This window comes from Trachemys scripta, chromosome 2, assembly GCF_013100865.1.
Source record: "Trachemys scripta elegans isolate TJP31775 chromosome 2, CAS_Tse_1.0, whole genome shotgun sequence".
Classification (NCBI taxonomy): Eukaryota; Metazoa; Chordata; order Testudines; family Emydidae; genus Trachemys; species Trachemys scripta.
The window spans coordinates 11,446,945-11,459,706 of record NC_048299.1 but is presented as its reverse complement, the minus strand read 5'-3'; the positions used below and the strand labels follow the sequence as shown (position 1 = coordinate 11,459,706).

The window sequence follows — 12,762 nt, the reverse complement described above, 5'->3', positions numbered from 1 at the left end:
GTAAAAGTGCTCTGAGCTGACAAGTGCTCTGTAAGCATAACATGCCTGGATCTGTGTGCCCCCTCTGCAAATGCTCCTTCATCACAGGAACTCGTACTCAACAAGCCATCCCACGGACTTCAGTGGGGTTACGCGTGTGAGGCAGACGTTGCAGGATCTGGCCCCAGTGAATAACTTTTTGATGTGTAGTGGGGGCTAGACTCCCAAGGGGGCCCGAGGCGTTGCAGCGCTCAGCACCCTGCCGCCTAGTGGAATTTTGCAACCCCAAGTCAGACACCCAGGTTCCTTTTACCATGCATGGGGGAGAGTGAGGTGCCTAAAAGGGATTCATAGATGCCAACCTGCTGAGGGGGGAGCTGCCTAAGCTAGCTAATAGGAAGTGCTGAGGAGAGGGAGGGGGCTGACATCCCACCCCTCAAAGGGAGTTAGGCAACTAACTCCAGGCCAGAGGGAGGTGTCTACTTCTGCTAAACCAGGCTAACCCTTCATCAAGGTAAACTAAGGAGAAGATAGAGGTGCCCAATGCCCCACTGACTGGAGCTCTCAGCCAGACTGTGGGAGACCCAAGTTCAAATCCCAGCTTTGACGCTGAGCCAGGACTTGAACCCACATCTCCTATCTCCCAGGCGAGGGCCCTGACCACTGGGCTGTAACATTGGTCTTGGACCCTGTCGCTATTGAATTATTTATACAAAGTGGCACAGTTTCAGCAGGAGAAATTGAGAGACCCCGTAGAATACCCTGCTACAGGCACCACAGCTGTGGTTTGTGGGGGCCCCAATCGAGATGTGCTCTGAGACTCCTGAGGACCCCCCACTCCCCGGCCAAAGGCAATCTGTGCGGGGGGAGAAGCCTAGTTCGTGCATCCAGCTGGGGCTTAGAGGTGAGTTGGGCACTGAGCTGCCAAGTGGTTTCAGGACGTAGGTGGCTTTGCACCTGCCCACCAGCAGAAAAGTAGGCACCATGGGGACTTTACCGACAGAAACTTGAGTGCTGTGATGGGGACTTGAGACAACTATGGGGTTAGGCGGCAGCTCAGCAGTGGTTTAGTGAACAAACAGGACACCTAAATATTGGACTTAGGTGCCTAACTGCCCCTCTAGGTGCCTACGTCCCCCTTGTGAATCTAGCCGGAAATGTGAAAAGTGCTGGGATAGTCAAGGGTCTGCACTGCAGCTGGGCTGTGATTCCCAGTCCGGGTAGCCAGACTTGGGCTAGTCTGCTAAAAGTAGCAGCGTGGACACTGCTGCTTGGGCTGCCACCCACACTCGGACCCAACGAGGGGGCAGGTGGGCTTGGGCTTGAGTGGCTAGTCTTAGCCGCCGCCTGTGCAGCAACGAGCCGAGTTAGTGCGTGTCTGGCTACGCGAGGGTGGCCACAGACAAATTCCCAGAATACTGGATATTCCAGTACTTCTGGGTATGGCGGGGATCCCCCTCAGCTGGTGTGATGGTGCGTGTGAGGTTGGGCCAGGTGGGGGAATGCCATTTTGAAGAGCATGACCGTGCATGCTTGGGGTGTGTGTGACGTCAATGTGACAGTATCTGATTAAAATATGACCATATAGATCATTGTTGCAAACACTGTTATATATTTGCAGCAAATCTTGTCAAGCAAGGTGTCTATGAAAAGGTTATGAGTTGCTGGTTAGGATTATGCTGTCTGTATGCATGTATCATGTTTGTATTTGAAGTTATAAGTTTGGCTCTATACCTGGATTTCAAATGTTGACTCCTGCGGTACCGCCTACAAAGGAGCTAGCCAGCACATCTTGGAGGGACTATTCAAATTAAGTGGCTCATCAAGAAACACATGGTTGACAATGGACCCTGCAAGATGCCCATCTGCACTGAGTGGACTGTCATGTAATCGTGCTGTCTGGAGTGTAGGTAATGGCTTCCTGCAATGACTGAGCGAAATTGGGCATAGACATGTGACTTGCCCATGTGACTCCAAACTCCATCTTGTTGCTGTCATTTTCCACAATAAGAACAATGGGATACCTGCCACATGGCAAAAGCTGTAAAAGGCCCTGGAAACACCTCAATTTTGTCTTCAATCCTGCTTCTTACCTCTGGAGGAACTTTGCAACAAACTGAAGCTCTGAACAAAGGACTGAATGACCCATCCAAGCTGTGGATGTACTCCAGAGACTTGACTTAAGCCAGCAGTTTATTCCAACAGCTGCTACAAGCCTGAACCAAGAACTTTGCCATTACTGTATGTAATTGATTCCTTTAACCAATTTTAACTCTCACCTTTCTTTCTTTTTATAAATAAACTGTTAGATTTTAGATACTGAAGGATTGGCATCAGCGTGATTTTTGGGTAAGCTCTAAGTTATATATTGACCTGGGTGTGTGGCTGGTCCTTTGGGATCAGAAGAACCTTTTATTTGAGGCGACTGGTTGTAAAGAACCTCTCATCTCTGAATCCAGTATTTTTGGTGGTGATATAAAAGCTGGAATGTCTGAGGAAACTGCCTTTGTTTTCTTCTTAGCCAGTGTGGTGAAACAGGAGTTTGCTTTTGTGACTGGTTTGGTATATCTTATAAAAGAATAACCACCAGTTTTGGGTTGTGTTTGCCCTATTTCTCAGCAGTTCGTCCTGAATTTGACATCCTCAGTTGTCACCCACTAAGGCAGGGTTACAGTCACACTGGCTGGGGTGGAGTGGCATGCTCCTCAAAACGGGGTCCCCAGTCCGATACTGGACAAAACCATGTCAGGTTTTGTTTCAGTACTTGATATGGGACAAATCACCCACAAAGAGGACTGTCTGATTTAAAATAGGCAAGTGGCATCTCTAGTTGATGCATGCTGGGAATCGTACCTCCCTTCTGCAGTGTAGACACCCTAAGTCTCAGGCCAAAGGCAGTGATCTCTCAGCTAGAGACTGGTGGATCATTTCTCTTCAGCCCGGTGAGGGTTCTTTCCGAAATCACTCGGTGGTTCAGCTGTTTCTGATTGACCCTTATCCTGACAAACCCCCAGATGAAATCAAAAGCATTCTGATGAGATGGCTAGACTTGAATGGGTCCACAGCAAGGAAAGGTTTTGAAAGGAATGACTGTGGTTTCCATTGAGCGATGGCTAATCCAGGCATCTGGGCACACTTCAAACACCCTGATGTAACTATGAACAGCAATGAAGGATCATAGTAACTGAAGCACTAACGTCATCCCCACACTCCCACCAAGAGGGTGGCTGGTTCAGGACAACATTTACCCAAGAGAGAAAGGGGTGATCTGTGAAATACCCTCCACACACAGGGTGGTGCCCATTAGTTAGCTTCATATGCTGGGGGAAATATAATTAAAGAGAAACAGGCAGCTAGCAATCTGGGCTGTGTTCAAACTGGTGATGTAAGGATCAAGGCAATCTCGCCAAAAGCCAGTCCTTAAGGCCATGTTTCTCATTGATGAGAAACACAGATAGTTTCGGCACATAAGTCTTAATGGACATGATATTTGTAACTCACGAGCACAAAGGGGCCTCACGCCACACTAATGGGGCAATGAAAATAGTCCACTTAGCTGGAGGAAGGAACATGACTGCTGGTGGCTTGTTCTTCTCCGATCTAGGGGGACTGCATCATTTTTAGGCTGTTTATAGAGGTGCAGCATATGGCACGGAAGCCTGCCTCCCCAGGAGGGTGTAAGCCTTTAGCTAGGCCCTGGGAATAGCTGGAGCATCTCCCTGTCCACTCAGCGTGTTCCAAGTAACACACACACACACATACTGCTGCTGCCTTTGCCCCGGAAGATGCAAAAGGAAATGCAGACGCTCAGCCATATGGAAATCAATGCAGTATAGGGGGACTGCAACACAGGGCCAGAGGGTTGCAGCTCTGACGACCACCTGGAAGCTGCTGATAGAACCTCCCACGCTAAACCATGAGCTGCTACAGTTTAAGCTAAAAAGCAAAGGCTCCGTAGCTGGGGCTGCAACATTCACTGTCCGTGGCCCGGGCGCAGAGCAGGATGTGTAACACACACTGACCAGTGGGTTACACAGCCCCCATTCCTTTCTTTAGGGGTAGTTTCAGGGGGCTCCTGAAACTTGGTGCTGTTGTAACCTGGAATCACTGTCTGGTCAAGGTTGCGATTAGATCCACGGCATTAACGCTCTGGTCGTGAGTCTCAGTTTAATCTCTGGTTGCAGACGCTGCCTGTGTTCTGCAAGTTCTGGGGCTAAATAGGGGCGGAGGCAATAACTCAGCTGAAGGGTAAGGGGCAGTGAGCCGATGGGCTCGGGGAGATGTTACACCAGTGTCCCACTCACCTGGCGTTGTTAAAGAACCTGCTGATTTTCTTAAGAGTAAGGATATTAGGCCAGGGATTAGCATCCTGGTCCCATTCCAGGTTGGTGGGTTCTTCATTCCCTCCCCTAACGCTGTTCAGCAGCGTGGCTGTGCACTGTGCAACAGCTGCTGCAGTTCAGCCTGGTGGTGAATGAAGTAATCACTGGCTAATCTTCAGGGTGTTTTGTGATGCTCTCTTGATGCGTTGTGATGACAAGCGCTCTATGAATGTCAGCTAGCAGCAGGAAAGTGGAATGCTCTGTCAGACACTGCTGGGAAGTGTTATCAAGTCTAGATATGTGTCCATTAAGGACCATTTCTCTCTGCATTTATGAACTACATACAGCTGAGCAAGCCACTCACTCTACAAAGGAGACGAGATCAATGTTTTTGCAGTGGGCTAAAATATCGCTTTGATTTATTGTTTGTAAAAATCATTTACCAGCTTTTGAGTGAGAGCAATAACCCTCTCACTGGGGTTTTCCTGTGTGTTACAAGAGCGAGAATGAAGGTAACCTGCAGTGAAATAGACCAATCTCCCAAATCCTATTGTATGTCTATCGCTCCTGAATCAATCAGCTGATATGCTTATGGCCCACGTGCAAAGCTTTTAGGCATGATTCACTGCACTCTGTTGAGCAGCAATGTGTAATTGATTAATTCTGGAGATGCAAAGGGCAAGTCATACAGATGTGATGTGTATAGGAGGTGAATACAGTTGGGCAGAGCCGTCTGACCACTTTTCAGGGATGACATACACTGATCATAGTTGATGTTCAAAATAGATACGATGATGCAATAAAAACTGGATTATACAGCTGGGTGACTTGTGCCTCCTGTTTCCCCTGCTTCCTTATTCATGCAATCAGTAGCTGTCCCCACATCCTTGTTGCCATTTCTTCTTTGTCTAGCTCATGCAGCTCCTTATTTGCTGCTTACTTAAACTGGCTCTCTCACTTTGCTTCCCCAATAGATTCTTCTGGGGAGTCTTCTATGCTCTTTCTCCTACTCAGGAGTGCCGCCAGCTTTTTTGCCGCCCTAAGCGGTGGAAGGTCCCGCCCCTGAAATGCTGTCCCCGACAGAGGCAGCGGAAGGTCCCACCCCCGAAATACCACTGCCGACCGGGGCAGCCGAAGATCCGGCTGCCGCCCCCCAAATGTTAGCGCCCTAGGTGACTGCCTAGGTCACCTAATGGGTTGCGCCGGTCCTGCTCCTATTCTGCTTGGTACATTGTTTAGATCCTGATCAAGTTCCTATTGGCTTTGGTGCTGGGCACTTAGGACCAGACTTACAAAAGTATTTAGGTGCTGAAAGTCAATGGGAGTTGGCAGGGGTGGCTCTATGTTTTTTGCCGCCCCAAGCATGGCAGTCAGGGAGCCTTCGGTGGCGTTTCTGCGGGAAGTCTGCCAGTCCCGCGGATTTGGCGGCGGTTCTGCGGGTGATCTGCCGGTCCCGCACCACCGAATTGCTGCTGAAGCCGCGGGACCAGTGGACCTCCTGCAGAAACGCCGCCGAAGGCTTCCTGACTGCCACCCTCACAGCGACCAGCAGGCCACCCACCACGGCTTGCCGCCCCAGGCACGCGCTTGCTGCGCTGGTGCTGCCCCTGGGAGTTGGGTACCAAACTTGGGTATTTTCATAAGATCTGCTAGGCACCTATTTGTATTTTTAGGTGCCTAAATACCTTTGTAAATCTGGCCTTTAGAGCTCAGCTCTGGGTGATGCTGATTTGAATGTCAAAAGATGAACCTGGATGTGGTTTTAGACACGTGCAACTGTAAAGGGGTGATATACACCCTGGCTATCAGCGAGGATGGGACCTTCACAGCAAGACACCTTGACATCCTCTGATCTAAAGGAGAGGGCATTAGGGGTGAGTAAATAGCAGACTACTAGCCTTGCTGGAGTCAGGCACCAGCAGGAGACATGATCAGCCAGTGTATTATACAGCCAGACTTTCATCATCCTGATAAAGCTGTGTAAGCGTGATGGAAAGGGGCAGTTATGATCCACTGGAATGAACCACTGTTGGGAGTCAAAGTATGGCTCTTATACCCAACTCTCACTCTGACCCTCTGTGTCTCCATTAACCTTGCTGGAAGATGGAGAATGACGATCACCATTTATGCAAGATGCTGTGAGGTCTCCAGCAGACAGTGTGAATGCGGGCACTGTGGGAAGCAAACAGGATGAGCTCCCTCACTCAGTCCCCACCCATGTGCCTGAGCTCTGACCTAGAGGGACCCCCTCCAGGTGCAATTTAGTAGTTCCATCACCCCAGTGCATTCAATGCTGGGCCTGCCTGCAGAAACTGCCACTATATAAATCCATTGTATGTCCACACCTTGAATACTGCGTGTAGCTCTGATCACCCCATCTCCAAAAAGATATAATAGAATTGGAAAAAGTAGAGAGAAAGGCATCAAAAATGATTAGGGGTAGGGAACAGCTTCCATACAAGGAGAAATTAAAAAGCCTGTGACCATTCACCTTAGAAAAGAGACGGCTAAGGGGGGATTTGATAGAGGTTTATTCAGTCATGAATGATGTTGAGCAAGTGAATAAAGAAGAATAGTTTACCCCTTCACTTGGCACAAAAACCAGGGATCACCCAATTAAATTAATAGGCAGCGGGTTTAAAAACAAACATAAGGAGGGACTTCACACAATGCACAGTCAACCTGTGGAATTCATTGCCAGGGGATGTTGTGAAGGCCCAAAGTATAACTGGGCTCAAGAAAGAGTTAAATCAGTTCATGGAGGATAGGTCCATCAATTGTTATTAACCAAGATGGTCAGGGATGCGACCCCATGCTGTGGGAGTCCATAAATCTCTGACTGTCAGAAGCTAGATCACTTGATAAATTGCCCTGTTCTGTTCATTCCCTCTGAAGCATCTAGCACCAGTCACTGATGGAAGCCAGGATACTGGGCTAGATGGACCATTGGTCTGATCCAATGTGGCCATTCACATGTCAATTGTCCAATGCCTGAATGTGCAGTATTGTTGTAGCCCTGCTTGCTGTGCTCCATGCGTCAAAGACAGCCCTCCAATTGACGTCGATGATCTTTGGATCAGGGCTACCCGGGGGTGGGGGGGGCAAGTGGGGCAATTTGCCCCAGGGGCCCCCCACGAGAACATAGTATTCTATAGTATTGCAACTTTTTTTTAGGGAAGGGGCCCCCAAAATTGCTTTGCCCCAGGCCCCCTGAATCCTCTGGGTGGCCCTGCTTTGGATCAGGCTTTTAAAGCAAAACAAGGACAGCAATCATACGGAAAATAAATATTCAGATATTGAGTATGAAACCAGAATGAAGACTGTTGCCACTTTCTTAACTAGAAGACTGTTTAGAACCTATCACCTTGAGGTCACCAATTCCCAGGGCCGGCTCCAGGGTTTTGGCCGCCCCAAGCAGCCAAAACCAAAAAAAAAAAAAAAAGCCGCAATCGTGATCTAAAAAAAGCCGCGATCGCGATCTGCGGCAGCAATTCGGTGGGAGGTCCTTCACTCCCAGGCGGAGTGACGGACCCTCCGCTGAATTGCCGCCGAATACCTGGAACTGCCGCCCCTGTGCGGAACGGCCACCCCAAGCACCTGCTTGAGAAGCTGGTGCCTGGAGCCAGCCCTGCCAATTCCAATCCAGTGTAGCTCCATAGCAACCAAAATTTGTTACCAGCTGTTGGCTAGTTGGTGGCCTATATGATACGAGTTGTTGGCCTAAAGGTTTGTCTACACTGTACACCAATACATACTATGATTTCTAAAGTGCACCATGTTGCACACGAACTGGCCCATGTAGATCCTGCTGGTCTACACTAAAAGTTCCTTAGGGGCCTTAGTCCAGTTCTAAAATGGACAAGGGTCCAGAGCACCTGGTGCTATGTTACTACAAATAATAAGAAAAATTGTTAAAAATAAAAAAATAATTAAAATCACTCATTTTTTGCACGGATGCAGGAGCCAGGTGTGGCACGCTGTACCTCAAAACAACACCCTGGAACCCCCATATTCACCACTGTCATATAATTAATATGTTTTGTACAAAGTGCCCCTTGTGAGGTATCATCTTTATCTGTTGAACATTAATATCCTGTTGGATTGTATGTGCTACCGTTGTATGGGAAGTTATGAAGGTTTGTGTGTATGTTACTGAACTCCATAGTGAGGTTTGGCACACCCACGACCAGCCTTTCAGGTACAACAATGGAGGAGCTAGACGCCCTGATGGCCCATTAAAGGGAATCCATATTCCCAACGACCATCCCAGAAGACTCCACAGACAGCACACATAGACAATGGAGAATCCTTGAGCAAGGGGGGCGGATCCACATGTCACAAGCATAGGTGTTTCCAGCCAGCTGGAAGAAATTATAAAGTGGGGAAGTGACATCATGACTAGGCCTCACTCCCCCAACAACTCAACACCTGGGAACACATCTGGAGGATAAAGACTTTGAACTGGGGAGGGTGGTCCCAGGCTGGAGGAGAGTTCCAGCTTGTGTATTGAAGTTCTGTGACCTGTTTGTACCACCTGTCAGGGCGAGGCACTGCTTGATTCAAATCTTGTTTAGTTTAGAGAACTCAGAGTGCAAATTTACTTTTATTTCTTAGGTAACCAACATTGATCTCTACGCTTACTACTTACAATCACTTAAAATCTACCTTGCTGTAGTTAATAAATGTGTTTTATGTTTTACCTAAAGCCTGGGAAATCTCAGATCAATTTACAAAGGTTAGTGGCAGGTTTCAGAGTGGTAGCTGTGTTAGTCTGTATCAGCAAAAAGAACGAGGAGTCCTTGTGGCACCTTAGAGACTAACACATTTATTTGGGCATAAGCTTTTGTGGGCTAAAACCCACTTCATCGGATGCATGCAGTGGAAAATACAGTAGGAAGATATATATACACAGAGAACATGAAACAATGGGTGTTGCCATTAGACTCGTTATAGTTGGTATGGCAACACCCATTGTTTCATGTTCTCTGTGTATATATATCTTCCTACTGTATTTTCCACTGCATGCATCCGATGAAGTGGGTTTTAGCCCACAAAAGCTTATGCCCAAATAAATGTGTTAGTCTCTAAGGTGCCACAAGGACTCCTCGTTCTTTTTTCTAAAGGCTAGTGTGTGTCCTCTCCACATCGAGACTGGGTAATGAATGTACACTGGTCAGGCTTCTGACCAGGGCAAGGCAGCACAGCTCTGGGGTGCAAGACTGGGGAGCGGGGGGAGGGAGGGGAATTGACTGAAGCCTCTGTTGTTAGTTCATGAGTGGCTGGGAAAAGCATTCATGTAACTCAGTTGGGCATGTCCCTGCTTGTGGATATCTGTGTAAGTGCAGTAGCTGCCAGAGGTTTGTTGCTTGCCAACAGCATCACAATGTGCGAGGGAGCCTGGGTTGGCGGACAGAGGACTCAGCAGTCCCACAGTTCAGGTTGCATCCCGGGAACCCCATCACACCAGCTCAATTACTGAATGGGCATGAAGGGAAATGAAGTACCTCCTCTCACTTCTAGAGGTGTTCTTTTATATCAGGCTAACGGTATATTAGCAGAGCATTGGAGGGGAAGCTTGCACTTCTATGACCTGTGTTATGCCTGCTCCAGGCATAGACAAGTTTTCCAGCTCCAGGGCTGACAATCCAGCCAGACGTTATTACAAAATTATTTTTTAGAAATCCCATCCACCACCCACAAAATCACCAGGCTATTTTACTGGTGGGAGGTGTGGGCCAGTAGCTCTCTCAGATGGGCAGAGTTTACGCTAGTGAAATGAGCCCATCACACACATTTTTATTAAGAACATCCTAAAAACAAGACTTTCGGTTGTTTATGTGAAATCACTGCTTGGGTTTGAACGGAACAAAGCTGAAACTGTAGCCATTGTCACATTGATTTTTTACAGCCGGATCCATTACATTGTAATCACCCACGTGCCCCAAATCAAAATTCAAAAAGTGATATGGAATGTGCTCTTTGTACCCAGAGCAGAATGTGGTGACAGAGTGATTGAGAGAGGCCATGTGGAGACAAACCACTTTCTGCTCCTGATTATACCGGTGAAAACCTAATAGTTTCCCTAAGACTCTGATCCTGCAATCGGAGGCACATGGGCAGATTCTTATATCCGTGTGAATCCAGGATGTGAATCCACTGGTGTCAATGGGGCTCTGTATGGAGCAAGGATTCAGCACACAGGTCCAATTGGAAAAACTGGGGCCTGACTCTGGAAATAGACAGCAGCCCCTGGCTCTATGTCTCTGCTTTCTTTTCAAATAAGTCATTTAATAAATTAAAAATGTTATTTTTTTGAGCCAGGTTCTGATGAATTTTTACCATGTCAGGTTATGAACTTTACTCAAACATTTATTATCCTTATTCCTTACTAGGAAAAAGCCACTTGTGGGAGCTGGAAGTTGTCCATCTGAAAGTATCACTCATCTACTCTACTTTGGCTACTCCAGTTCCCACTACATCTTTGTATTGGTCCTGCCTCATCTCAGACGTGACAATCGAACAACCTACCATGCAGTATTTATGTTCCACAATGAAAACACCGACTTTGAAAATGTGGCAACCGTCCCGCTGTGTACAATGCACTAATTCTACACTGACAGGTCTTTGCAGCTACTGGCAATAATGGTACAAAACTGGCAAGAAAATATCAAAGCATGGAGTCAAATCTTCAGGAGATGGATCTCTAATCCACTGTTTGCAGGGGGGAAGGAAGAGCAGTTCAATTAAGCTTCTCTGACCCTAGAGGTTGCAGCTTTGCTTGGCCTGGATTGGGTGGGTTGGTTTTGGTTTTTGCATAGGTTTTTTTGACAAGTATCTGTGTTCCCCTCCTATGGCTACAGAGATCATGATTTCATTCCACAGCCAGCAGGCGCAGGACAGTCTCTGCTTCAAAACAGTCCATGCTGTTTCTTCTCGTTCTGCTGCTTCCATCTGGGCATCTGGTAGAACTCATCCTTGGATCTCCCAAAGATATCGTGGAAGTCTGCATCAGACAGATAGTACTGCAGAGGAAAACGGTAGCAGAGAAACAGTCACCCTCAGTTAGTGTCTTTTGTATAGGATGAAGTTTCCACCGCTCTGCAGAATCCTAAAATTGAAGTGATGCATAGTCCCTGTGGTGCCCTCCAAAGTGCTATTGATGTACACAGCGCCACACAAGGAGTGAAGTGTGACAAGCACACACTTCCTTGCCCCACTGAGTTTACAGCATAACGGCATGTGATGGGCTGAATAGAGTAGAATTATGACGTGCCAAGAAGCGTGAGGTGGAACTAGCAATTTGGAATGTGCACACACTCCAGCTTCGTTACTGCTTCCTTATGCACAATGCGCCCGTAACAGCCATTATGCAGAGTGGGCGAAATTCACCCTTTTGCAGAAGTCCATACAAGGCCTATGCACCACTTAGGTCCTGATTGGAAGCTCAAATAGGACTTAATTGATGCATAGATCTCAAGCCGGCCTTTTGCACAGAGCTGAATGTCCCCCGTGGCTGAAATGCTCCCATTAAAGTTTATTGTTGTTGTTTTGTTTTGTTTTTTAATGGAAAATGGCTATTTTGTCAAAATAGACATTTCTATGGGACAACATTTTGGGGAGGTTTTCAGGTGAAAGTTTTCAGTAAAACCAAAAATTTTTGCTCAACCAGCTGAAATTTCCCAGTTGCTGAAAACAAAAAAAGGTTTCAAAAAGGTTTGATTTTCAGGTTTCCAATGGAAATCCAAAAGAACTCTGTAGAAAACAAACAAGCGTTTTTGTTTGCACTGAAGTTTATCACAGGAGAGAAAACACCCCTTTTCCTGAACAGCTCCAGTGTGAACATTAGTACAACAGGTACAGTTAGTTCTTGCAGTGTGCTGCTAAAAGTTCGGCTGAGGATGGATACCCCTCTGTCAATTGCTAACAGACACGCTGTCCCCAGATGATTAAACTAGGGTTACCATATTTCAGCAAGCAAAAAAAGAGGACAGGAGGAGCCCCGCCCTAGCCCCGCCCCTGCCCCTCCCACTTCCCGCCCCCTTCAGAAGCCCCAACCCTCCCCCCGTTCCTTGTCCCCTGACTGCCCCCTCCTGGGACCCCTGCCCCTAACTGCCCCCCAGGACTCCTCCCCTTACCTAAGTCTCCCTGCCTCTTGTCCCCTGACTGCCCCAACCCTTATCCACACCCCCACCCCCACACAGACCCCTGGGACTCCCACGCCCCATCCAACCACTCTCCACCCCCTGACAGCCCCCCCAGAACTCCCAACCCATCTAAACCCCTCTGCTCCCTGTCCCCTGACTGCTCCGATCCCTCTCCCCACTCCTGCCCCCTGACAGCCCCCCCCAGAACTCCCACCCCCCCACTCCCCCACTCCTTGTCCCCTGACTGTCTCCTCCTGGGACCCCTGCTCCTAACTGCCCTCCAGAACCCCACCCCCTACCTAAGACTCCCTGTTCCT

General features: G+C 48.1%; 1 protein-coding gene across 1 annotated transcript in view; it reads right to left on the bottom strand.

The window, feature by feature from the left end:
- Positions 1-10,114: 10,114 nt before the first annotated feature.
- The window catches only part of VILL (villin like), a 53,164-nt gene continuing 50,516 nt past the window's right edge, over positions 10,115-12,762 (bottom strand). Inside the window, exon 20 of the mRNA XM_034759901.1 lies at positions 10,115-11,323. Within this exon, the coding sequence (XP_034615792.1) occupies positions 11,210-11,323 (114 nt within the window). The 3' untranslated portion in view covers positions 10,115-11,209. The remainder of the gene's footprint in view (positions 11,324-12,762) is intronic.